Source organism: Corvus brachyrhynchos, unplaced genomic scaffold (genome assembly GCF_000691975.1).
Source record: "Corvus brachyrhynchos isolate BGI_N302 unplaced genomic scaffold, ASM69197v1 scaffold875, whole genome shotgun sequence".
NCBI lineage: Eukaryota > Metazoa > Chordata > Aves > Passeriformes > Corvidae > Corvus > Corvus brachyrhynchos.
In genome coordinates this window covers 471,026-471,421 of record NW_008238107.1, presented here as the reverse complement: position 1 = coordinate 471,421, position 396 = coordinate 471,026, and the positions used below count along the sequence as shown (strand labels likewise).

At 67.7% G+C, this 396-nt stretch overlaps 1 protein-coding gene across 1 annotated transcript in view; it reads right to left on the bottom strand.

Moving 5' to 3' along the window:
- The window catches only part of LOC103614975 (polypeptide N-acetylgalactosaminyltransferase 6-like), a 7,183-nt gene that overhangs the window by 6,323 nt on the left and 464 nt on the right, over positions 1 to 396 (bottom strand). Inside the window, exon 2 of the mRNA XM_017733389.1 lies at positions 221 to 393. Coding sequence (XP_017588878.1) covers positions 221 to 393 — 173 coding nt within the window. The remainder of the gene's footprint in view (positions 1 to 220; positions 394 to 396) is intronic.

The window sequence follows — 396 nt, the reverse complement described above, 5'->3', positions numbered from 1 at the left end:
GCCGCGTGTTGCCAGGCAGGGAAAGGGCCTTGGCATCCCCTGCATCCTGCCTGGGCTCCCGCACCCCTCTGATCCCGCATCCTGCCAGGGATTCTGCCTCCCTCTGGTCCCCGAATCCCCCCACCGCTCCCTCACAGCTCCCTGGGGCTCCTGCACCCCTCTGGCCCCACATCCCACCACGGCTCCTGCATCCCTCTGTGTCCCCGTGGCCCCCACCCACCATCCGTGCTGGCATCATCCACCAGGATGACCTCTCGGAGCAGCCGAGCCGGGGACGAGTGCAGGACGCTGTAGACTGTCCGGAGCAGGGTGGACCAGGCCTCGTTGTGGAACACGATGACCACGCTGGTGGTGGGGAGGGGGGGGCAGCGCTTGAACTTCTGGTCGATGCACCTG